The sequence below is a fragment of the Carex rostrata genome, chromosome 35, assembly GCF_964058835.1.
Source record: "Carex rostrata chromosome 35, lpCarRost1.2, whole genome shotgun sequence".
Taxonomy (NCBI): domain Eukaryota; kingdom Viridiplantae; phylum Streptophyta; class Magnoliopsida; order Poales; family Cyperaceae; genus Carex; species Carex rostrata.
The window spans coordinates 477,945-501,236 of record NC_135952.1 but is presented as its reverse complement, the minus strand read 5'-3'; the positions used below and the strand labels follow the sequence as shown (position 1 = coordinate 501,236).

At 30.0% G+C, this 23,292-nt stretch overlaps 1 protein-coding gene across 1 annotated transcript in view; it reads left to right on the top strand.

Moving 5' to 3' along the window:
- The window catches only part of LOC144549417 (protein transport protein sft2-like), a 67,096-nt gene extending 44,112 nt beyond the window's left edge, over positions 1 to 22,984 (top strand). Inside the window, exons 2-5 of the mRNA XM_078298144.1 lie at positions 19,770 to 19,980; positions 21,261 to 21,528; positions 21,823 to 21,927; positions 22,688 to 22,984. Coding sequence (XP_078154270.1) covers positions 19,772 to 19,980; positions 21,261 to 21,528; positions 21,823 to 21,927; positions 22,688 to 22,798 — 693 coding nt within the window. The 5' untranslated portion in view covers positions 19,770 to 19,771 and the 3' untranslated portion in view covers positions 22,799 to 22,984. The remainder of the gene's footprint in view (positions 1 to 19,769; positions 19,981 to 21,260; positions 21,529 to 21,822; positions 21,928 to 22,687) is intronic.
- The last annotated feature ends 308 nt before the right edge of the window (positions 22,985 to 23,292 follow it).

The window sequence follows — 23,292 nt, the reverse complement described above, 5'->3', positions numbered from 1 at the left end:
GGTATCAACGTAGAATTTAGTATGAATTATTTTGTTGGAAAGTTGGAGTGGTTACCCTGTTTTTAGACAATCAAGCTGGAGTTGGAATCCTTAAATCCGAGATTGTTGCCCCTTTTTTTCGAGTTTAAGCGGGGGAGATGAGATGATGAGAGAGTTTAAGCAAAAATAGGAAGTTACATCAAAAAAGAGGGGAGAGAAATCAGTGCGCAAAAGAAGAAGAGACTAAATAACTTATTAATTATATTTTATATAATATTAAACTAAACTAATATCATTTTTTTATTAATTGAGCAAATATGTGAGTTATTATATTTTTAGATGGTAAATATGTAATTATAGAAATTTGAATGGTAAATACGTAATTTTACATTTTTTGAGTAGTATATATGAAATTCTCCCCTAAAAAATAATATATTCCGGTTTGAACCGAACAAACCAAACAAATATAAATAAATTTCTGGTTCGGTTCAGTTCTATTTTTTAAACCGAATTATAACTTGGTTTGCTTAGTTCAGTTCAGTTTCAACCGAACCAAACCGATGAATGCCCCTATACACCATGTAGTTCAAAAGTAAAGCTTCAATAAATTTATTACTCCAAAATTTATTGATTTTATTTGGCTTCAAATGATAATTTAAACAATTGAACAAGTGATGAGTGTACATACAAATTTTTTGAATTTATTTAGTAATAAATTAAGCGGTAAAAAAAATGAAGATTTATGAATTATTTTAATTCATTTATTTTTAATTATTTTTTTACCGTTTGATTTTATACTAAATGAATTTGAAATTTTGAAAAAAAAATTATATACATGTATTACTCGTGAAGTAGATCAGTTTCAAATGTTTACATATGTCGTTTGAAACCAATTCAATAATTTTATAAGTTATATTTATCAAAAAAAGTTTGATGAGCGTAGTGCATGCTAGCTTTATTTGTAATTTTTATATATTATAAAATATTTTTATTATTTACTGTTGTAATTAGATAAATATTATAAATATTAATATTTTTAATAAATAATAGTATTGAGAAACGGATATTTAATTTAATATCTTATTTATATTTATATCTGTTTAATATGCGTATCAATCGAAAAATAAAAGCGGATATCAATATAATTTTATCAATAATGATCCGTATCCGAAATTCCGAACCGTTTGCACTCTTGTCAGTGGAATTCATCTTTGATAATCAGATATGAATACAGATTCATATCGTATGAATACGAAGTACCAAGGAAGTGTTAAAGTTCCAATATTAAAGCTACAATAACTATAAGTATTAATCTGTTCAGTTCGGTTAAAATCAAAATAAATAGAAAATTAAAATTTTATTCAATTTTTAAAAATATGACCGAACCGATTAAAATAAATTTATCGACCAAAATAAAACCGATCTAACAGATCGAATAAGAAGATTAATCATAAGAATAAACAAATTTTGTTATTTTTTTGAAATTTTCTTTAAGTTGGATTTAGAAAATTGTGCTAATCGGTTTTAAACTGAGCCAAACAGTATACGTCATGTCATAATTTTTGAATATTTTTTAACATTTGGTTCAGACGGAGAACGGTTTTAAAAATTTCAGTCAGTTTAGCTAACTAATTTCAAAATTTCTAAACTGAATTGAACAATTTAATCAATTTTTAAAAATGAACCAAACCAACTCATTTAACCAAAAAAACAAACTGATCCATTTAACCAAAAAACCGAATCATTTAATCTGAATTCTCTCGATTCAGTTTAAAACTATTTAAACCAACTGATGAACACTCCATAACAATGACCGTTCCATTCAAAATTAAATATATTAGTAGATAGATTAGATATAAAAATGAGGAGGGTTCAAATGCCTCCATGTTTTTGTGCCTCCATCATGCCTCCATCTCTCTCTATCATTTTCAAAGTTCAAACAGTCGATTCGAACCGCTCAACCTAACCTCCATACTAAAATATGTTTGGAGACCAAATTTTATATTTTTAGGAATTTTTTTACTATTTTTTTAGATAGGTACAAAATCAGTAAATCTGAACCATCTAAAAACAGTATTTTTGTACCTATGTAAAAAAAATAGTAAAAAAATTCCTAAAAATATAAAATTTGGTCTCCAAACATATTTTAGTATGGAGGTTAAGTTGAGCAGTTCGGATCGACTGTTTGAACTTTGAAAATGATGGAGAGAGATGGAGGCATGATGGAGGCACAAAAACATGGAGGCATTTGAACCCTTCTCTGTATAAATAGATGTGGTTGGGATGGGAGCCGAGTAGGTTTGATATTTATTGCACTCAATTTGGATTTCATAAATAGTGCACTTGAAGCAAATCAGACAAAAACACTGTCCGAACTCGAACTCAATTTGATAAAGTATGGTCCGGTGTCACTTCCATTTCTAGTTTAAAGAAAGTTAATTTCTTTTAAATAATTATATTATTTTTTCTTCTAAGCATATTTAATTAAGAGTAAGGCTTAGGTGTATATTATAGATAGTATAAGGACTTTCGTATTATGCGGCCATTTTTTTTAATATCTTTAGAAAAAAAAAAGAAAATTTTTAAAAATACCCTCTGATTTAATTTTTTTTTATAAATGCCCCGACCGCCTGGTCCACGGGCGGCCCAAAACACAAGCGGACCGCCTAGCCCATGGGCGGATCACAGCACTAGCGGACCGCCCGTCCCACGGGCGGTCCTCTTTTTTTTTTTTTTTTTTTTAGAGATCTTAGTATTTTGATTTAAATAATTTTGTGAATAAAAAGTTTGCTTGTTTAGAGTGTATGCCAAAAAATAATGATATATTTATGAAGTGATGTCGTAACTCTTTATAACTTTGATTTTATTTATTTTTTTTTTTGGTGAACTTTGATTTTATTTTTCAGTTAGATATCACAAGTCTAAATATAACACTAATTAAGAACTTGGCCTTTATTCAAAAATATTCAAGCTCTGACAGCTTGTTGATCTTCTTCTCTTTATTTATGGTACTAAAACAGTAGTTTGGAACTACTAAAATATGTTCAAACATCAAATTAGATCTCTGTCCTTTGGAATGGTATCAAGTCCAAACTCAGCAGCCAAGCACTAGGCAAAGGCCACTGGTATAGTGCAATGCACTAAAAATATCAAATTTGACATTTGCTGGTAAATCAGCAAGTATGGATTGATACAGGGACTAAACTGCAAAAGTGATTGCACCATCATGTAGAGCATTCAAAAAGACACAGAATTGATATAAATTTCAACTTATTTGGATTTTTCTACAGTTAGTTATGAATTTTCAAAGTTTAATTTTTGAAAAAACTTTAAACAGCCATAACTTTGGCTAGAAAAGTCGGATTTACGCGTATGAGCACTTTTTCGAAAAGGGGAGGATGAGACGGATCTGATTTTGTCTCGGTGATACATCGGGCATCGTCGCATCGGAAACATCAGAATTTAAAAAAAATATCGTTTAGTGCCTCAAAAATCCAGTTTAAGTTTCGTTCGACGGTAAGCATTAAAAACAGCGATTTTCAAACCATCTTAATAAATAGTAAAAAAATTCAAAAAAATGTAAAATTTGGTCTCCAAGCACATTTTAATATAGATTAAACATCTAATGATTTGGATCGGCTATTTGGACTTCCAAACTAGAGATATGAGCGCGAATTAAAACGCCCCGTTTAATTCACGATGTAGCGTAGCCTTACTCTACATGTATATATATGTATATATATGTATATTATATATATAATATATAATATATGTATATATTTATAATATATACATATATACATATATTATAAAAAAATGATTTTATAAAAAAAAATTGTATATATGTATATGTGTATGTGTATGTGTATATGTATATATATATGTATATGTGTATGTGTATGTGTATATGTATATGTGTATATGTATATGTATATGTATATATGTATGTATGTATGTATGTATGTATATATGTATATGTATGTTACGTTAAGAAAATTTTTATAATAGAAAAATAATAATAATAATGAGAATGTTTAAAACATAATAAAAAAATATATATATATTTTGTTGTTGAACTAGGAGTTGAAGATTAAAACAATTATAACATAACATTAGTCTGAAATTTCGAAACAGTCAGACTTAATCAAATCTTGAAATTTATACCTTACATAAATTAAAGATTTATTAAGAAATATGGAGATTTTTATATACATATCTATATATGTATATTCTTCTTTTAGTAATATCAAACAAGTGGAGGGTCTATTTTGAAAAATGTCCAAAATGCATGTAAACAATTCAACCCTCTCTCTCCCTTCGTTGCTCCCTTGTGTGTTTGCTGCCAAAAGAAAGAGAAGGAGAGATCATCTCTTCTCTCTCAAAAATCCACCAAGAAACCTTGAGAAATTGAAGAAAAGAATGGAAATTGTTGAGAATCTCTCATTCTAGTGGCCATTTAGCTTCCCCATTGGTACTCCCTTTCTCTCCTCTCTCATCAAAAATCTGAATTTTATCTCTATTGCTAGGGTTTTGCTCAAATCTGAAATGTTTGTATAAATGATGAGTAATCTATCTCCATTATGCTTCTAGGTTGTTAATTTAGTGATTCTCTTCTCAATTCTATCTTAATCTTGATTTTCTATCTAGGGTTTGGTTCAAATCCGAAAATTAGAGAAATATTTTGATTTGTCTAGTCTAATCCAACAAACAAAGGTGTTGATTGGTAAGTTCTTCTCTCACTCTCTTAATATCTGAAATTAATTTGGTGTTGATCTCTTTTCTTTGTTCCCTCTTTTGTGTATGGTGATAGGTAAACAAAGTCATAATATTTTTGAGGAAGTGCTAATATTGTCTCTGAAAGGCTTAATATTTATTGAGTATGGTGATAATTAAACAAAGTCATAATATTTTTGAGGAAGTGCTAATATTGTCTCCGAAAGGCTTAATATTTATTGAGTATGGTGATAATTAAACAAAGTCATAATATTTTTGAGGAAGTGCTAATATTGTCTCCGAAAGGCTTAATATTTATTGAGTATGGTGATAATTAAACAAAGTCATAATATTTTTGAGGAAGTGCTAATATTGTCTCCGAAAGGCTTAATATTTATTGTGTATGGTGATAATTAAACAAAGTCATAATATTTTGATGAAGTGCTAATATTGTCTCCGAAAGGCTTAATATTTATTGAGTATGGTGATAATTAAACAAAGTCATAATATTTTTGAGGAAGTGCTAATATTGTCTCCGAAAGGCTTAATATTTATTGAGTATGGTGATAATTAAACAAAGTCATAATATTTTTGAGAAAGTGCTAATATTGTCTCCGAAAGGCTTAATATTTATTGTGTATGGTGATAATTAAACAAAGTCATAATATTTTGATGAAGTGCTAATATTGTCTCCGAAAGGCTTAATATTTATTGAGAAAGGCTTGATCACTTATTCCAAAATGGATTATCTTAAAGAAAGTATATAGAAAATAATATCACTCAAGTAAGCATATCAATCGTCGAACAAATATTTAATTAAGTATATATGTTAATATAGGTGTAGGCTCGGTTGAGCAAGATTTTGCGGGATCTTTCGAGACGTCCGAACTATAAGTGCGAGATACGCTTTTCATAACCAGGTGCGGGGTTTCTGGACTTGTTTGATATTTTATATTCAGAATTAAACTGTGTTTCGATTGACATGTTGATTATTGATTGAATTGCATTATCGGATTGTGTTGCATATGCATTGCATTGCCCAAATAAGTGAAACTTAAATTGTTTTATCTGATTGATTTGCATGCTGGTATGGTTATTAATTGTGTTGATCTGAATGATCTGATTTTGGAATTAAAGTCACCGTGCTTCATATCACCATTGGTTGGTGGATATGGTATTATTGTTATCCACCGTGATGACGTTACCCAGGGGGTGAAATCGGATTTGTCAAAGTCTCTGCAGAGACTTTGATGCCCAGTGTTCTAAAGCTTTAGATCATCTGGCCCTCGGCAGTTCCCAGTACCGGTTGGGACGAGGGGTAAGTGACTTTGTATTATGATTGTGGTTATATGTGACTTGTGCATCAGAGGCATTACCCAGGGGGTAATGCATTTGGATGGTCAATTTGCTTTATATGGATTTTCTGGATGTGAATTGAAACCAGACTTTTAATTAAACGGTTAGGCCTGTAACTACAGATGAGTGTCATGAGAAAAGGTTTTACCTGGCGCAGCCGTCTGTAGGTGTCTGTAACCCTACAGATGAGAGGGAACGAATTGGGGTCCAGATTGGTGGAACATTTGTAGTTACTACCAGATATTCTGAAACCGAGTTAAACCAAATATTGTGTGATTGAATTTCATCTTGACAATTCTGAATTGTGATTTCATTTGGATATATGTTGTTGAATTTATGCATTCTTGTTTATATATGGTTATAAACTGATAGGAGCTTTATTTGTGTTTTATTTTTGAATATAATCTGTGATTGCAAGTCCAGGAACGATTTGTGGCAATTTATCGCACTGAGAATTTATTTCTCATCCCCTCTTTTGGGTAAATTTTTCAGGTGCTGGTTCGGCTGATCCGGGAGAGGCACGAGGTCGGTAGGCCCTGGTTTCACCGCTGCCTAGCTTGTCTGGTATTGTGACATTAGAGATTATGTATATAGTTATGTTTTGGTTATATATATATATTCTCTATGTCATTTTGTGATGCGTATCCATCGAGATACGGGTTTTGTATACTGTAACCTGACCAGCTGGGATTTGTGATCTGTTTATGTTATTTATTGGTTTTGTTTGTGCGTTATGTTTTACTTTCTATCATATCGTAATTGCCTAGTAGGTATACGGGCAACCGTATGCCTACGGCAGGAGCATCTGTCACGCCTCGTGGGCCTCGGGGTGTGACAATGTATATATGTATATATGTATATGTATATGTATATATGTATATAGAGGAGGGTTCAAATGCCTCCATTTTTTAAAACTTTAATAACTCAAAATTTAGAACTTAAAAGTCAAAATAAAATCGTTAGATGTGATCTATCTTATTTTCTCTATGTGCTAATAAAAAATTATCACATTTCAATTTTGTTTTTATGTGAATCTATGAGTTCAAAAATCAACGTCTAGAAATCATCCAAATTAGTACGTTTTTTACAAGCTCTTGATGACAACCAAAATAAAATTGAAATGTCATAATTTTTTACACGTGCATAGATAAAATGATGTAGATCATATCCAATGGTTTTATTTTGACTTTTAAGTTTTAAATTTTGAATTATTAAAGTTTTAAAAAATAGAGGCATGATGGAGGCACAAAAAATAGAGGCATTTGAACCCTCGTCATGTATATATTATACATATATTATAAAAATCAGAAAAAGAGAAGAAGATCAACAAGTTGTCAGGAGTATGGCTAATATAACATCAGTATCATTTCAGTCTATATAACACTAACTCCAAAACCTATCAAATTGAGTTCAAATGGTGAATCCAAACCGTTCAAACCAATTTACTTTATGAGTGATGCGTGTTAGTATAATAATCTAGAAGTCAATAATACGATAATTTTTCATAAAGCTTTGTTCATGAATTGAATGTTTATTTATATATCATTTTGTTGCCTTGAGTATTATTGTATTATGGATCATTTCGAGTTCATGACTGGAATTGTGAAACTCCATAATTAAGATGATATATACTCTTACGAAGTCACTAACCGAGGTAAAATTTTTATTTTACGTTCTTTCCGCAGCTTAAGCCTAAACGGGTTTTGGTTATCCCGAAACCCAACAATGCGTTTACATGCAAACTTTTTATATTTTCAAGTTATTTTAGTATCAAATCAAGCAGCAAAAAAATTGAAAAATGAATGTATTAAAATTAACTTAAAAACTCAAACATTTAACCGCTTGACTTGATATCAAATAAACTAAAAAACTTATAAATTTTACATGTAAACGCACAACTAATGAAGTAGATCGGTTTGAACGGTTTGAATTCACCATTTAAACTCGATTTGATAGGTTTTGGAGTTGGTGTTATATAGACTGAAATGACACTGATGTTATATTAGCCATACTCAGCTGTCAGAGCTTGAAAATTTTTGAATAAAAATTAAGTGTTTTGTGGTGGAATGACGTGGCTGCATCGAAGAACTTTTGTGTTTTGGTTTTCGCGTGGGTAAAGTGAACCAACTTTTGTGGTGGGATCACGTGGCTGCATTGAAGAACTCCCGCATAGCGTAGATGTGATGCTGAATGTTATTTCTAAGTATATAACACCTGCAATTATAGTTTTATATCCTTTGTGAGACTAATATATGCATACAAACGGGATAAGTGTTTTCTTGAGAATGAGCTAAGTGTTTTACTAACATCTGACATGTCTTTTTTTATTTTTATTTTTTTTGTTCCTTTTTTGTATTACTAAAATTAATCAGTTTTAGTTATAATACTTGTATTATATTATATAAGTAGATTATTCTAGTAATTATTTATATGACTCAATTATTCGATAATTATTTGTTCCGTATCCGTATTCGAATTCGTATCCGTGAATTATCCGTTTTGTATCTATTTAAAGCATATTTGATTTTAAATTTTGATATTTGTTTACTATCCGTATCCGTATTCGTATCCGCTTAATGAAAAATGAATACGGATTTAGTATCAACATTAACCGCTCCGAATCCGATCCGTTTACACCCCTATTGATAATGCATGAAACAACTTTAATTTTTGACTATTAAAATTACAGAAAAATTAGATACATGGAAAAAATTAAATAAAATACCACCATATTTTTGTAGTATTATGTATGAATAACCAAAAAAGGATGGATCACTTGACAATGGTTAATTAGACAGTCTTGTTGATAAATTTTCAAAAGAAATCAAATAAATTTTGAAAACTGAGATGTAAATTTATAAACATATTATTGGTCATATTAATAGTCTAACTATTTATGTCATACAATTTAAGTATTGTTTGATGATTCATCAAGAATTGTTAATTTTAGACTGTTAGAATTCAAGTCATGATTTCATGTACGCTGAACCAAATATCTATTGACATTTTTTTTGTTTAATAGACATGATTTGTGGATATTTTAGATCATGTTTATAACGTTGGATTTTGAATTTAAGTTATATTTTTGAAGATGTCAAGGTTGTCAAAATATAAAATTGTCAAATGCCCTCCTTCATGCTAACATAAACATGCCTATAATGTTGGATTTTAAATTCTAAGTTTTAAAATAAAGAATTGTCAAATAATCTCTTCTTATTAATATTCGTCAAAGGATGCAAATTCTTTTTAATTTTTTCTTGGTGAATGTATCATTTAACTTGCTCAGATAAAGTGATTATCTTTTTTTCTTTTTGGGATAAAAAAAATTAATATTATGATGATAAAAGTTGGAAAATTTTGTGTACTATTCAAATTCTAGGTTGTCTTATTCTATATCCCTTCGTTTCTCTTTATACATTAATTACATCAAAGTTTTCTAATTCAAATAAATTAATCCGTTTCTTGTAATAGAATAATAATTATATGAAAGCCTTAGAAGCACTCTATTATTGTTAAAATTGAACTTCTTTTTACTTTTTTTTTTATCTCAAACTTATTAAAAGTATGTTTTTTTGGGTGATTTAGTATTAAGCACTTCAAAATTTAAGATTAAGAGGCATTTTACAAGTTTTTATTTTAATTGACATTGCGAAAATATTTAAATGAATGGGTGGGAGAGAGAGAGAGAGAGAGAGAGAGAAAGGAGTTTTGCATGATTTATCATGCTTATATTGTTCAGTTTTAGATTTAAGTATCAGTTTTAGATTTAAGTATCTCTTGAATTATGTGAAAATACTAGCTATAAGTTTGCACGCAAGAAAATAGTAAAAAGTTGTCAGCAAATAAATCGATATTTATGTTAAAGTAAATAAGTTGATCAGAACATGTCTCACGTAGTTGTATTTGTAAATTTGAATACATTTCTTTAAAATTCAAATTAGATATCAGAGAAAATCAACTAATTAAAAAAGTTTGTTGATATTTAGAATTCAAAGTTCAACTAATTAATGAGATCTTAAAGGAGCGTATGATTCGCTTTTTTGGAAGATGATTTTTTGTTATTTAAATATTACTTTTTAATTACCGAATTTGATAAAATTAATAAAGAAGTAATTATTATAATATGTGAGTATTTTAAAATTACAATTCAATACTTGATAGGCACAACAAAAATGAAAGATGACTTCGTTATATTTTCAATTCACAGAAATCACATTTCATTCCACATCTTCTTTCTCAGAGAACGATGCAAGTTTTAATTTTTTTTCTAATTTTTGTATTTTTATTTTTTTTTTCTTCGTGGTTTTATGTTATAAAGTTTATTAACTTTCTTTCACTTAAGTTTTTTTTATATATAAATTGTGTTGAAGCAACCTAAGTTTATTTATAATCGAATGTTAAATTTTTTAATTTCGATAAATATTGCAATGTACATTAAATCAAACACTGTAATCATATTTTTTTTTTCTAGAATGTTGAACGATAGCTATTTAAAATCAAATATCGTAACAATATGTTATCATGAATGACATTTATTGGTATTACATTATTTGAAATTCTAATATTTTATGGAATGAGCTATAGCGCAAACTAAACGCCACCTAACAGATAGATAAATTACTTTACTTGATTAAAAATTATTTTTTAAACAATTTATTTGATTAAAAATTATTTTTGACTTTGTATCGAATTAATAAGTATAAAATATTATACTAAAATTAACATTAACAAGTAAGTAACTATGATTCAATAAGAACCTCAACCTATCTTATAAGAAATGAGAGAAAAATATTATTTTAATGAAAAAAAATATAGTTGCTAATAATTTCACTAGAACCAAAGTTTTTGCAAGCGCATATCTCCCAAGTAAATCCAAGTATCATTTTATTATTAAATGAAAGTGAATGGGAAGAAGAAAAAAAAATCAGATTAGGTCAAATTATAACTTGTTTGCTCTCTGAATTATACCAACAATGATTTTGAAAAATTACACCAAATAATACCTAAAATCATCTTGACCAATCTCTATCTACAAAACATCATTTATTGGATATGATTAAGCAGGTAGATTTTATATAATTTTTATAAATTGGATTATACTATAATCTGATTAAAATATGAGTCATTAATATTGACTAGCAAGCTTGTTATAAACCCCAACAACTCACATACATGCTTATCGTGTAATTCAGGAAAAAAAAAAAAGTATATGCACTGAATTGTAATATATTTAAATTAGAATGACTCTAATTTTTGTTAATGATTTTTTCATTTATATGTGAGTTTTTGTAGAAGTTAGTGATACATCCAGTTCCAGAGTGACTGGCTGTGTCGTCTCGAGGCTGGCTCGAGATGGGAGAAGGGATGGGTTTAAGGTGTTCGGACTTTAACTTCTAGACACCTTGTTTTGTGTAAAATTGTGAACCCTCTCTTCGGCCTATATTTAGGTTCTTTATAGATCAGTCTTTCACTGTCGTGTAGTGCTGATCTGGAAGTCTGACAGATTGTACAGTAGTCAGTTATAAAGATCAGGAATGAAATCCGCTATTATTCAAATTTGCTGTTGTCCGTGCTATCCTCTCTATCTCTCTTCTCTTTATCTCTCCACTCTCTCTCTCCTCCTCTTTTGAAGAGAGAGATAGACACATAAACGAAAAGCACGAAGTTGCTATTCTTAGAAGAATAGCAGCAAATTTGTATCCCAAAGATCACTCCATAGGAGTGATTTCGGATTCGAGCTGAACCTTGTTGCATCGAGACGGCTTGCCAAGGAAGGGCCTTAGCGGGCATTGTCACGGGTTTTTCGGACCCAACCTGCGAGGCTCGTCTTGGGGGCCTTGAGGGCCTTGTTCGGCTAGCTTCTAGTTCAGTTCGGAAGCTGTTTCATAGGGCCTTCGGCACGTGACTCTATCAGTTAGCATTGCATTAAGATTCAAACTAATTTTGCACAAAATTTGTTCATATATAAATAAATCATTGGGATTAAATGGATAGTGTATAGTTGATTAAAGTTAATGATTATTAGCATATGGTAAGGTTTTGTGATTATTATACATCTCACAATAAATTGATTAAAATTTTAAAACTATGGCAACAATTAGAAATTAAATACAGTGTAAATCAGCAATTAAACAGGAGAATCATATCACGCTTACAAAATTGAGATGGTTGAAAAAAGTCGTTGATTGTTATTGCTGATAACTTGATATACTCTGTTTTTTCAGGGACCTAATAAGAAAAATTATTTTCTCTGTCTATCCTGGTAATTTCAAATGAATGACAACAAAATATTCATTAAAGATAATTTGAATACGTAGTATACCTATTTGCTTGCTAACACATGCATATTATGTTGGATTTTAAACTTTATTTTATAATTTTATAATAATATAAAGATTGTTGAAATAAACAATTGTCAAGTAATCACCTTTCTATTATTATTTGTGAAAATATGCAGACACAAATTTTTTTTGAATATATTATTAACTTGCACACATACAGTGACGGTGTTTTTTAAAGTTGGAAATATTGTGTACTTTATATACCTAGCTCATTTCTCTGTGTGACAAAAGATTTAAAATGTTTCTTTATATATGTCAATTACATCAAAACTTTATAATTTATTTATTGGAAAAAATAATAATTACATGAAAGCTTTCGAGTACTTTATTGTTAAAATTGAACTTCTTTTTACTTTTTTAATCTCAAACTTATTAAAAGTATTTTTTTTTTTAGTGTGATTTAGTATGCAGGCATTTCAAATTAAAAATTTAGAGGCATTTACAAGTTTTCATTTTAATTGATATCACGAAAAGTTTCATATGAGCAAGTAAGACAAAAAAGAAAGTGTTTGAGAGAGAGAGAGAGAGCGAAAGGAGTTTTGCATGATTTTATCACACCAATATTATTCAATTCTAGATTTTAATATCTCTTAAATTATTTGAAAATAATAACTATATTTTTTCTCATATGTAGACAAATAGTAGTAATTTCCAAATAGATATATATTTATGTTCGAGTATATAATTTGATCAAAACATATCTTCAGTAGTTGCAATTGTGAGTTGGCATATAGTTTTAAATTTTGAAATGAAATATCAGAAAAAATCAACATATATATTACTTATTTTGGTTAAATATAAAATTGGTTTATGTGCACCAAATGTTGGACTTTCGAGTTTGCATACAGAATTTGAATATTCAAATATTAGAAGAAATCAATTGATAATATCTGTTTTGGTTAAATAAATTTAGTTAGCGGATATGGCAAATACCAATGTCAAGTTAGTTGATTATTATTATTGATATATTCTGATTTGTTTGTGGTCCAACTAAGGATTTTCTTTATCTTATTTTTTTAAAATAAATAACAATTGCATATTTATTTTTAAATATTTAACCATCATATATATCTATTTTGGTAATACATGTAACTGCAAATAATATCAAATTCTTATATAAATTAAGTCTTTATCAAATATCTTGAAATTTACTTAAGTGTTAAATCACAATTATCAAGCGTTAAAGCACAAATTGCTTTTATGATTTGTTCCAAGTACTTTATATAAACACCTACGTTTAGACATATTTAGACATCTAGCTACTATTGAAAGCTTATATAATAATACTTAAAAGAGATTGGATTTTGTTCAAAGGCTTTGTTCAAAGTCTTATTCAAAGTCAAGTTTAAGCATCCGATTTGCATTGAGATTCGTGCAAATACATTAAAGTCTTAATAAATTTAAATAGTTTTTTGAATATAAATGTTTGTACGAATTCTGATGCAGATCAGACGGTTCAGGTAAGACTTTGAATGAGACTTTGTTCAAAGCCCTTTGGACAAAATCACCACCCATACTTAAAAGGATAAAAAGGCATAAAACATACAAAGTTATATGAGTAGAACTAGGATGTGTTCTTAAGCTTACAAATTCTTTTATGAACTTAACTGTAAAATTTATTAGATTAATTTCAAATGGCTAATTCAAACCATTAAAATCGATCTACATCACGAGTAATATATCTATCTATCTATCTATTTTATAAAATTTCAAACTAATTTAGTATAAAATATTATTATGATAAAAGCTGGAAATATTGTGTACTTCTCAAATTCTATCTCGTCTTATTATATATCCTGGCTCGTTTCTGTATGTGAGAAAAGATTTAAAATGTTTCAAACTAATTTAGTATAAAATATTATGATGATAAAAGCTGGAAATATTTTGTACTTCTCAAATTCTATCTCGTCTTATTATATATCCTGGCTCGTTTCTGTATGTGAGAAAAGATTTAAAATGTTTCTTTATATATGTTAATTACATCAACGCTTTATATTTTAAATAAATTAATTCATATATTATAATAAATAATAATTACATGAAAGCTTTCGAAGCACTTTATTATTGTTAAAATTGAACTCCGTTTTACCTTTTTAATCTCAAACTTATTAAAAGTAAATTATTTGGTGTGGTTTAGTATGTAGGAAACTTCAAATTAAAAATTTAGAGACATTTTACAAGTTTTCATTTTAATTGATCTAAATCACAAAAAGTTTCAGATGAGTGAGACGAAAAAAAAGAGAGAGAAATAGAGTTTGAGAGAGAGAGAAAGAGAGTTTGAGAGAGAGAGAGCTAGAGAGCGAAAGAAGTTTTGCATGATTTTATCATGCTTATATTATTCAGTTCTATATTTAAATATCTCTTCAATTTTTGAAAATACTAGCTATATTTTTTTTCATGTATAAAAAAATAAAAAGTTGCAAATAGATCTATATTTATGTTCAAATATATAATTTGATCAAAACATATCTTCAGTAGTTGCAATTGTGATTTTGCATATAATTTTAGAACTTTTAAATGAGATATTAGAAAAAATCAACATATATATTATTTATTTTGGTTAAGAACATAATTTGTTAATCTACAAAAGACATGTTGGACTTGTGAGTTTGCATACAACGTTCAAATTTTCAAATATTAGAAGCAATTAATTAATAGATGACTAGTTTGTTTTAAATAAATTTAGTTAACTGATAAGACAAATGTTAATGTCAAGTTAGTTGATTATTATTATTGATGTATTCTCATTTGTTTGTGGTGCAACAAGATTTTCTTTTATCCGAATTATTTTAAATAAATAACAATATATCTTTATTTTTAAATATTTAATCATCATGTATATCTATTTTGCTAATACATGTAACTGCAAATTATATCAAATTCTTATATAAATTGAGTCTTTATCAAATATCTTGAAATTTATTTAAGTCTTAAATCACAATTACCAAGCGTTAACGCACAAATTGTTTTCATGAGTTGTTCCAAGTACTTTATATAAACACCTACGTTTAGACATATTTAGACATCTACTATTGAAAACTTGTGTTATAATACTTAAAAGTTAAAAATATAAGAAGGCATAAAACATACAAAGTTACGAGTAGAACTAGTGTCACACCTCCGATTCGGAGGTGTGTTAATCTAATCGCGTCTATTTATCATAACAATATACGTAACATAAGACATGAATTTTTTTATGCATTGCCATTAGCATCCATTATTTTTTGCTACATTCCAATTTATTTACAATAATTATCTGACATTTTATAGTGGATGATGCTAGAGATATACTCTCTGCACCCTGTCAGATAAAATAATCCCAAATCACATATATTTAGGTGGCCCTGCTGTCAATTATAACCTGGAAGCGTTTCTCTGACTTCGCATAATGAACCTGTAACCCACAAGGGAAAACGAGTGAGAATAATAATTTATTTCTCAGTGTTGATTGCTACTCAGATTATTGGATTCGAAGGAAATCTATATTCATAATGAAATCACCGCACGAGAAATTATCAATTCAATTATATAATGACGAATGCAAATGCTCAACAACAATAATCAATCGAAATTCAATATATATATATAACATTAACCAAAAATCAAATAACTAATAACATGAATATTTGGGACCTAATCTTTACAACCGCTAAGTTTGGTAACACTAACAGATACCACCCTGCTTGTCTATGTCGACGCCCACCATAAACCCACGTCTGCCTTTACTCGTATCCATTATTTGTAGTGTTAGGCTTATACCGTTATAACAGTTCTGGTTCATAGCCAAACATTTCAATTTCAATAATTCAGATCAACAATAATACAATTCAATAGAATATCAATATTGCCACACCATATAGGTAGTGACCAGTAAACAGACATTTACCACAGTTTTATAATCATTCAGTCATTTACAATATTCTCTACCCAACCGGTATTGGGTTCAGTTGAGGCCATTCGCCATATGCGCACAAGGATCCCGGATCAAAGTCTAGTAGCGATCTAGACTTTAAATTATATATTAATCATTTTTCTCCACTATATGGAGGTTCAAGGATTATAGTATTCAATATTCAATTAATTTAGTCATTGTGGTCTCAATCAATCAATAGAACAAGAACAGACAATCGATAAATTGTACCAAAATGATAGATCAGTAGACTTACATTTGCAATTTAGTTCAGTTATATTGTGGTATGCATATGATGCATTAGTTTAACAATGCAGTCAATCAATCATTCAAAATGCACAACGAGTTACGATTTAATTCCTAGTCATGAATCTCAAACTAATCCAATAACCTCGCACCTGATATCGTAGGACAACAGATGAGATCGCTAACAGTCTATTCTTCCTAATCATGCTGTCTCATCAATCTTTCTCATAATTATGCCTACTTTAACAATAACTAGTATCATATCCGTTCGTTGCAACGGGGACATATTATAAGAAACAAATATATCAATGAAAATAATAATTATCTAAAAATTAAAACACATATTAATAGAAAATTTATATGATTATGTATTTTTAATTAACTTTAATCGTGATCTCTGATAACAATTTGATGATGTGATGATTTTTTATTTTTAAGTACCAAAGTTATCAAATAATAGCTCGATTCGAATCTAATATCAAATATCATACAACAATTTAATATCAACATATAATATGATATCAAAAAACATAAATAAAAAGTGTTATCGTGTGTATGTATAGGACACACACATATATTATAAGAAAAATATATATTCACACACACATTCCAATTTATACTCTTCTTTGTTTCCAATTTAGAACAAACATACACACACACACACACATTGATATATTTTATATCGGAAATATATTCTAAATTGCCCACACCAATATGTATAGAAACAAAGAAAGAGAAATAAGGAAATAAAAATAACAATTTTCATTGTGATCCGTCTAGAAACGAAGAAGTAAGGAAACAATAAATAAGAAAATGGAAGGTGGAGTCTTCTCAATTGATGATGAGAAATATGAAAACAAAAAAATAAGGAAACGGATAAATATATCGCTAAATTTCAGAATTTATTCAATTTTAATTGTAACGTATCATGTGGCAACATATGTGGTAGGTATGTTTTTAACTAAATTTAGAGTTCTATACATAAAACAGATGCATTTAATCAAAAGAAGACAAAATATGTAATTGGAGAGCTGAGATCAAATCTGAAGTTTCATCTCTCAATCGTAGCCGTTGGCGGATTGGACACCCAACGTGCTTAATAATATAATAGAGATATATACATTTTAATTAAAAACATCATTTATCAATTATTCTATCATTTTCTTACTCTTAACTAAATAAGTCCAATAAGTTCACCCCATTCATTTTCAGTCCATAATCAATAGTTGAAATCTTGCAGTCTATTTACAACTCTAGGACTTTTTCCTAACCAATTGTACTACCTCTCCTTTCATAGTGTAGACCCTGTCTCCCGCACAAAAGTATGAAATAGTTTTTTTTTTTTCTTGAACGTGGAAAAAAATTACTTTTCATTTCTAGATGAATATAGAACAAAAAGTTCAAACAAAACATCGTAATTAATATCATTAACTAAAAGGTGGAGATTTGAGTCTGAATCAATTGATTGGGATAAGTTTGGTTCTGATTAAAGTGATTTGATTGGAATAAATTAAAAGTTCAATAAATATATAGAAAGGGATTCATTCTAGCGTTTTTTGTGAAAACCCCAAAGTTGTTGATGTGGATTTTGATCCCCATGAAATTTGGATGCCTCGAGATTTGGACAGTGATGGACATTTTCAGAGGATCCTACAACGGGAAACAAATCTATTGGAATTCACGGAGATTTCAGGGTCCCTGGAATTCCACATCCAACCATCTATATATTTTGTGATTTTTGTATAAAATTATGTTTGCTTTGAGATGCGTGTATAAAAAACTTAAAATGGATGGATTTGAAATTCCAGAGTCCCTGAAATCCAAATCCTTTGGATTTCAGCAGATTTCATTTCCCTACAACGGCCATCTATGTATTGAAGTGAAAGATGAGATAATCAGGTTCAACCTCATCATCCGAGAATCGAAAGAAGATGAAATGATGCACACTGACTTATAAAATGGCCCTTAATGCGATTATTAACTAGTCATTGTGCATCGAGATCCGTGCACACTTAATCGGCATGAATCTTAAAATCTTCCGTGTGAATATTAATGCAGATCAAACAGCTATGATCGTGCATTTGATTGAATTTGATCTGATGTTGATCATCAAACCGCCACTAATTCCTTCATTTCCAAAGGAAAATTTATTAGTTGAAAGCCTCATCTACATTAATGCAAATAACACACACAGCTCGTTAGTTATAAATTTACTTTTCACAACCAATATTTTGTACAATTAAATGATTAACTCACGAGCATATATATATATATATATTTACGTTGTTAATTTTATTCTGATTTTAATTTTAGGTGGCAATTTCATTTGCAATTTGATGAATGTATGGTAATTTCATAAATAGAAAAGATTTATTTAGTGAAATTTCTTGTTGGCAAAATTATTAATTCTTATTTGCTATTGTTTTTGAAAATAACTTCTAATTCTTATTACAAAAATGCATTGTTTTTGAAAATAACTTCAAATTAATTTCACTTATTTTATTTCTATTTAAATTTCAGTTTAATTTCATGAATACAGATGCTATGAAAGTATGAATAATTGCATATAACACTGTTCCTTAGTTATATTTGATGAACTACAATAAAAAAAATTACTTTCGACAACCAGTATTTTGTACAAATAAATATTCAACCCAAGTAATTAATAATTAATTAGAAAAGGCACTGTATATTTCTCCTCACTTATGAATAATTGTACAACATAAAAATTGCATTTACTGCACAGAAACTGATAATGGGTAAATTTATTAACAGAGTTAGTTTGGCTTAATGCAGAAGCATTTGCCATAATTAAAACGGAAAGTATGTGACTGACGCGCTGCATGAAGCCAAATAAGCTATGTCAATAGAATCGGCCTCGGTCCAAGGTGAGAGTAACATTTTTCTCTTCTTTTTTCAGGAGGAGAGTCACATTTTACTCTACTTTGGCGTAGTTTTCTCCTCCGGGAAACCTCTTTGGAGAACAATCAGGTAACAGAATATTTGAGTTTATATTGTGACCGTCCGATCAGAATCCGAGCCAATCCAGCTCGAGGTTGAATGCCAGCATCCCCTTTAATATTCGTGCCAAAGAAGATCAAACGGTTTAGATCTAAACTAAACTTTTCTGTTACCTCAGGTGAACAATTTATATTCTCCTCTCGAACAAAATCGAACCTGTCTCTGCTCACCTCATTTCACCCCTCCGTTCCTTTTCTCGATCAAGATGCACAAGACAGCTCAGTCGTGGTTCACCGGCGGCCCCTCATCGAGCGGTGGCGGAGCCTCGTCGTCGAGCTCTCAGTCTGTACTGGCGGAGTGGAACTCCTACGCCGCCACCAGATCCGCCGAGGAAGACGCGGATCTCGGGTTTGATTTCGATATTGAATCCGCTGTCCGTACAGCCAATGATAAGGTCTCGGGCACTTTTAGTGTGTAAGTGAATCCTTGAATCCTATACTAGCTGTTTCTTTCCATTACTTTTGTGAAATTAAGTGAAAATTAAGCTAGTTACAGGCTTGTAGTGAATTGGTTGAACTGGAATGGATTTGATTTGAGCTTCTAAGGTTAGATAGTTAGAATTATAACTAGTTCATGAGATAGAAAAGGAATTCAGGGACTTATACTTGATTGATAGAAATTAAATACATAAGAAAAATGGTAGTGCAAAATTAGTCAAATATTTCTTCTTATCTTCTCTGTTGAAAAGCTAATTTAAAGAGGTGGATCCGAAAACCAAATTATTATTTACTGAATAGTTTGATTAGAGTGTGCTATGCAGTTTTACCCAGTGTTGTAAAAAACGTCCGTTTAGGCTGATTAATTGGCCGATTAGTCGTTGGCGGTGATCAAACCGTCACAGATTTTCCCGATTAATCGGCCTATTATTTTCGATTATTCCCGATTAATATAGTCGTTGGCGGTACCATTTCCATCCGACAACCGTATACCGTTATTTACAAAACTTTTGACCTTCTTTTATGAGGAGACTACTTAATATTTTTGTAGAAAGATGAAGGATTAATATATTCATTCAGGGTGCGTTTGGGTGCCAAGGAATAGCAAGGTTAGTTGGATTAGTGACTTTTCCAAATTCGGGTTAGTGACCATTCCATGATTGGGTGAAAAAATAGTTATTCTCAACACTTGGGTTAGCTCGGGTTAGCCACTATTCCGCTAATCTATTGAAATGTTGGGTTAGTGGCTATTCCGAATTCGGAGTTAGCACACTATTCTCACTAACCTCACTCTCAACTTGGAATACAACCCATTTCTTGACGTGAGTTTTGTTAAAACTGATTATAGAAGCCAGTGGTGCTTGAAATTTACATTATTTCTGTGGCATGTCAGTAAATAGATCACCATTCATTGTGTTTATATCACCATTTTATTTTTATGCTTGCTAGTTTTTATGTTATCTCCTGTCCTTTTTGTATGATATTATTATATTATTGTAAGTTCACGTGAAAGAGAATGAAAGATATAGAAGGTTAAGGACATTTGGAGTGGTTTCGTATGCTGAAACACTTAATGAAGTGTACATTTTGAGACTGATTGGTTATTCAGTTTTTAATTAGTTAAAGCATTATACTTTTGAATTTAATCGAATAGTATATATATTCTTATATAGTGCTTTTGTTTTATCATTTTAATAATAGAATATTACACATCTAGTTTTGGTCCAAACTTTACTATTTGTTTTTTAAATAATGCAGGGTTACAAAAGGAGTAAGGGAGCTCCCAGGCAGCTTCCAGTCAGCCACTAGTAGTGTGCCATCTGGCAAGTCGTTGATGTACTTTGGTCTCTTATTGACCAGTGGCATCTTTCTAGTGTTCATCGCCTTCACGATCTTTCTACCGGCAATGGTTTTAGTGCCTCAGAAATTCGCCATTTGTTTCACTCTTGGTTGTGGATGCATTATCGGCTCATTTTTCGCATTAAAAGGCCCCAGAAATCAACTCTATCACATGATCTCCAAAGAGGTATATGATAGTGATACCTCCTCTACAAATTTTTCTGGTATCTTGTTGGACATATATCAAGTAGTATATGGTACCCTGAAATGATGAAAACACTGTACAGTAACTTGACCTGACAAGTTGCATGTTTTGTTTTGAAGTTTTATTTCGGTTCCCTCGTAACTTCATTCATCTAGAATAGTGTAGACACTTTCTTGAAATTTTGCACATTGGCTGCTCTTTGTGCGTTGCATTTTTTCTCTTAGATTTTCTCTAATTTGCATTAATTCCATGTACATGTTTATGGTTTTCTTGCAGAGGCTCCCTTTCACTCTGGGATTCACTGGCAGCATGGTAGCAACAATTTATGTGTCTATGGTGCTCCATAGTTATATCCTCTCTGTTTTCTTCTCTGCACTTCAGGTTATTCACATTTGCTCTCTTTCTCTCACTTTCTGGTATAGAGAAGGTCATTTTGTTATTTTGGACTAATAGGGGTGTTCTTAACCTCACCGAGTCTTTTAGTGAGCTTAAATCCAAACCTATCGGATTGACTTCAAATGATGAATTTAAACCGTTGAAATCGATCTACTCTACTAGATATACATTTAGATATAATATTTATAATTTTTCGAATTAATTTAGTTTATAGTCAAGTGGTCAAAAAAAGGTTTATAAATAAATTTATTACATTCATTTTCATCAATTTTTGACCGCTTGAATATATAATAAATTACTTCAAAAATTTATGAATTTTACATGTAATTACATCACTCGTGAAGTAGATCGGTTTCAACGGTTTGGATTCGTCATTTGAACACCCTAAAGCTACTCTAGAAAATATAAAATAAGGAAATAAAACAACAGCAAGGATGCAACAGGAAGATTATATGCAAAGAATAACAGCTCCATATACAGTTGAGTAGAGTTATATAGGAAGAGAATAGAGTAGGTCCGATGCCCATGGGACCTACTTTTGGGTCCAATGATCTCCAAGACTGTCCGATTTGCTTTGAGATCTGTGCACATGAAAATTGAAGCAGATGCACACAAAATTTAAAGCAAAGCGCACGTATCTTAAAGCAGATCGAATGGTGATTGGTTCCATCGAACCAAAGTAGGTCCGATGCACTCTCAAGTCAAATATCAGTAATAATGGGTATATATTTTGCACTATTAATAGGTGTTGGCGCTTGCATATTATGCGATTTCATATTTTCCGGGAGGATCAGCAGGACTGAAGTTCCTTTCGTCAACTCTCATTTCATCTGTATTCCGGTGCTTTGGCCGATGATCTCTATACATAATTGTAGAATTTAGTGTCATTTGTTTCTATCCATTGAGTGTTCTTATCATCTTATATTTTTAGATAGCCTCTTCTAATCAGTTTTTCCATTTTTTTTTGACCCCCCACCGTTTCCAACCAAGAAAATAGAGAAATTTTAGAATATTAGTTTATTTGTATGGTGTCTTTTGTGAATTTTTCTTCAAATGTTGTATGTCATTTGTATGGCGCAAAGCTATACTACCCCAGAATAAAAAAAAATTTTAAAAAAAGGAAAAAAAATGAAGATGCTCGTACAAGCCATTGCATTTGGGAATTATTTTGGTCTTTTCTTATGATATATTCTTTTAATGAATGACATTAGTCACAATACTGTTCGATTTTCAAATGGTTGATAATTTTGTCTATTTTCAAATGGTTGATAGTTGCTTTCTGAATTGTTATTAACTAAGCTTTCAATTGTAGATGTCTAAATACGTACAAAAGCATGTGTTTATGTGAAG